Source organism: Gadus macrocephalus, chromosome 15, assembly GCF_031168955.1.
Source record: "Gadus macrocephalus chromosome 15, ASM3116895v1".
NCBI classification, from domain to species: Eukaryota; Metazoa; Chordata; class Actinopteri; order Gadiformes; family Gadidae; genus Gadus; species Gadus macrocephalus.
The window spans coordinates 296,324-298,823 of NC_082396.1; the positions used below are offsets into that span (position 1 = coordinate 296,324).

General features: G+C 49.0%; 1 protein-coding gene across 1 annotated transcript in view; it reads left to right on the top strand.

Moving 5' to 3' along the window:
- Positions 1 to 199: 199 nt before the first annotated feature.
- LOC132472888 (prominin-2-like) overlaps positions 200 to 2,500 on the top strand; it is a 6,204-nt gene continuing 3,903 nt past the window's right edge. The window contains exons 1-5 of the mRNA XM_060072714.1: positions 200 to 341; positions 851 to 915; positions 1,653 to 1,737; positions 1,938 to 2,081; positions 2,343 to 2,411. Coding sequence (XP_059928697.1) covers positions 255 to 341; positions 851 to 915; positions 1,653 to 1,737; positions 1,938 to 2,081; positions 2,343 to 2,411 — 450 coding nt within the window. The 5' untranslated portion in view covers positions 200 to 254. The remainder of the gene's footprint in view (positions 342 to 850; positions 916 to 1,652; positions 1,738 to 1,937; positions 2,082 to 2,342; positions 2,412 to 2,500) is intronic.

Genomic DNA, 2,500 nt, shown 5'->3' on the forward strand with positions numbered 1-2,500 from the left:
CCAGACTTTTGATTTCACTGAAGGATCTTAAAGTGCTCATTATGATCGTAACATCTGAGGGTGGCCATTGTATCCTTTATTTATTTGTCTCACGTTTGTTACCAATTCATTTTTAAATTTGAATTTAATTCAACGTGATTAGGGTTAAGGATTAGGTAAAGGTGACTCTAAATAAAGGGTTTGCAGGACGGACTGATACCTCTCCATTCTGCTTCAGGGGAGCAGGATTCAGCTTCCTGTACTCCTGGCTCTTCATGCTGCTGGTGCTGCTGCTCTTCCTGCTGGGAGGAAACCTCTACACGCTGGTCTGTAAGCCCTGGCACAACGGGGAGCTCCTGCAGGTAGTCCACACACACACACACGCACACATACGCACTCACACATACGCACGCAAATACACGTATGCATGCACGGACACACTCACCGACACATCACAAACCCACGCACACACACTCACACTCACACTCAAACACACATACACTCAAACACAGACACATACACCAAACAACGCTCAGAATCTTTTAGAAAACCATGAACACGCATGCTTTATTTTTAGGTCTGGCTTCCATTTCCCCACCTAGCTAGCACGTTTTCCGCAAAGGTTTTAGAAAGTTTCCCAACCCAACAAACCGATATGGCGGCCGGGTGGCAGCGGTCTGCTGCCCTACAGCGGGCTACAGTCTGCTCACGTTCTCCATGTTCTACGGGCTGGGTGGCAGCGGTCTGCAGCCCTACAGCGGGCTACAGTCTGCTCACGTTCTCCATGTTCTACGGGCTGGGTGGCAGCGGTCTGCAGCCCTACAGCGGGCTACAGGCTGCTCACGTTCTCCATGTTCTTTCTGCTCCACAGTTCATCGATGCATCCGGCCTGGTCCCCTCGCTGCCCAACAACGTCACATTCGGTGGAATCTACAGGTTTGCAGCCGACTGAGGCACACTCGACACTTGACACACGCACGCACGCACGCACGCACGCACGCACACACACACACACACACACAGACACACACACACACACACACACACACACACACAAATGGAAATTAACACCCGCCACACGCCATTTGCGGGTGGATTTGTATATTGGCGGGCAGAGGCGGATTGGCCGTCGGGACGATGGGGAGATTTCCCGGTCGGCCGGTCAGCGAGGTCAGGTGTATACCACTTGCTTACTCTCTATGTCTCATTCATGGGTTTTTTTTATATTATTTTTTTTTACTTCATTTAATTCTTCATTATTCAGGCGTTACAGAACTTTCATGGCCATAAATAAATAATACGAACTACAGTTTACTTTAATTTCTTTGTTCTTGAATTGACGTAGAATGGAGCAAAGACTCCCGGGATTGGGAAATGCGTTTATCCAATAAACAGCTTGCAGGTCAAGTCCATTTTCGGAAATGTAGGGGGATATATGAGCGGCCCCGCGTCTAATGGCATGACCCTAAAGACACGTCAGACAGAGAAGGGGAGCAAGTTTGTGGTTGCTTGCTTTTGCTTGTTGTGGCACTCATGGAAGGCAAGAAGAGAAAAGAGAAAGGAGGGGCTGAAAAGGCCAGAATAAAGAAGAAGCGGATGGGTTGGTATAAATAAGAAATCAACATATTCCTGCTTCTCTGTCCACCTGTCTGTCTTTCGGTCTGTGTCTACAGTGATTGTACGAAGAACATGCCTATATGGTCCACCCTCAGCCTGTCCCAGAACATAAACCTCGAGGCGGAGCTCAACATGTCTAAAGTAAGTACTTCCTGCTCCCAGCCGTGACGCACCGTGACCCGTCCCAATGTCTCCCTGCATAAGACCTTCTCACTTTCTCCTTCTGAGTCACTCATGACGCTCTGTTTCTCTCTCTGTCTCTCTCTCTCTCTGTTTACGTGTACGTCTCGTCTCCCTCTCCATCCTCTCTCCCGTCTGTATACTCTCCCGGTGGTTGACAGTATACAGCGGAAATCGTGGAGCAGTTTGAGAATTCCCAAATCACCCTATCCAGCGTCACCCTTCTGAGCCCAGAGGTCCGCAAGCAGCTCGGGGACTTCCCGGACAAACTCAAACAGATCGACTTCGACTCAACCAGAGAGAAGGTAGTCTATTGGAGCGCGCGAGTCCAGCGGCTAGAGCGTTTGGCTCCCAGCTTAAGGGCTGGGGTTGGAGCCCGATGTCCACAGTCTACCTGGGTTCATCCTTGACCCAACCCTACATAAACCCCACCCGTCCGTCGCTCTGGATAGACATGTCTGCTGAATGACTAGAGTTCAGTATGTGTTGTATGCAGACTGTACGCGGTTCTGTGCGTTTTTACGTGTGCGTGGTGTGCCACTAATGCAGCGTTTTCCACCTCACAGCTAACCAACATCACCGAATTGAATCTCACCACGTCTGCGGACAACATCGATCTCTTTGAAAGAACTCAAGTGAGTAAAACAAACCAAAGTTAAAAAGAAGTAAATCCTTCCATCTTAGAACGTGTAGTTATTTGTCCTATTACATTTGATCCAACTTT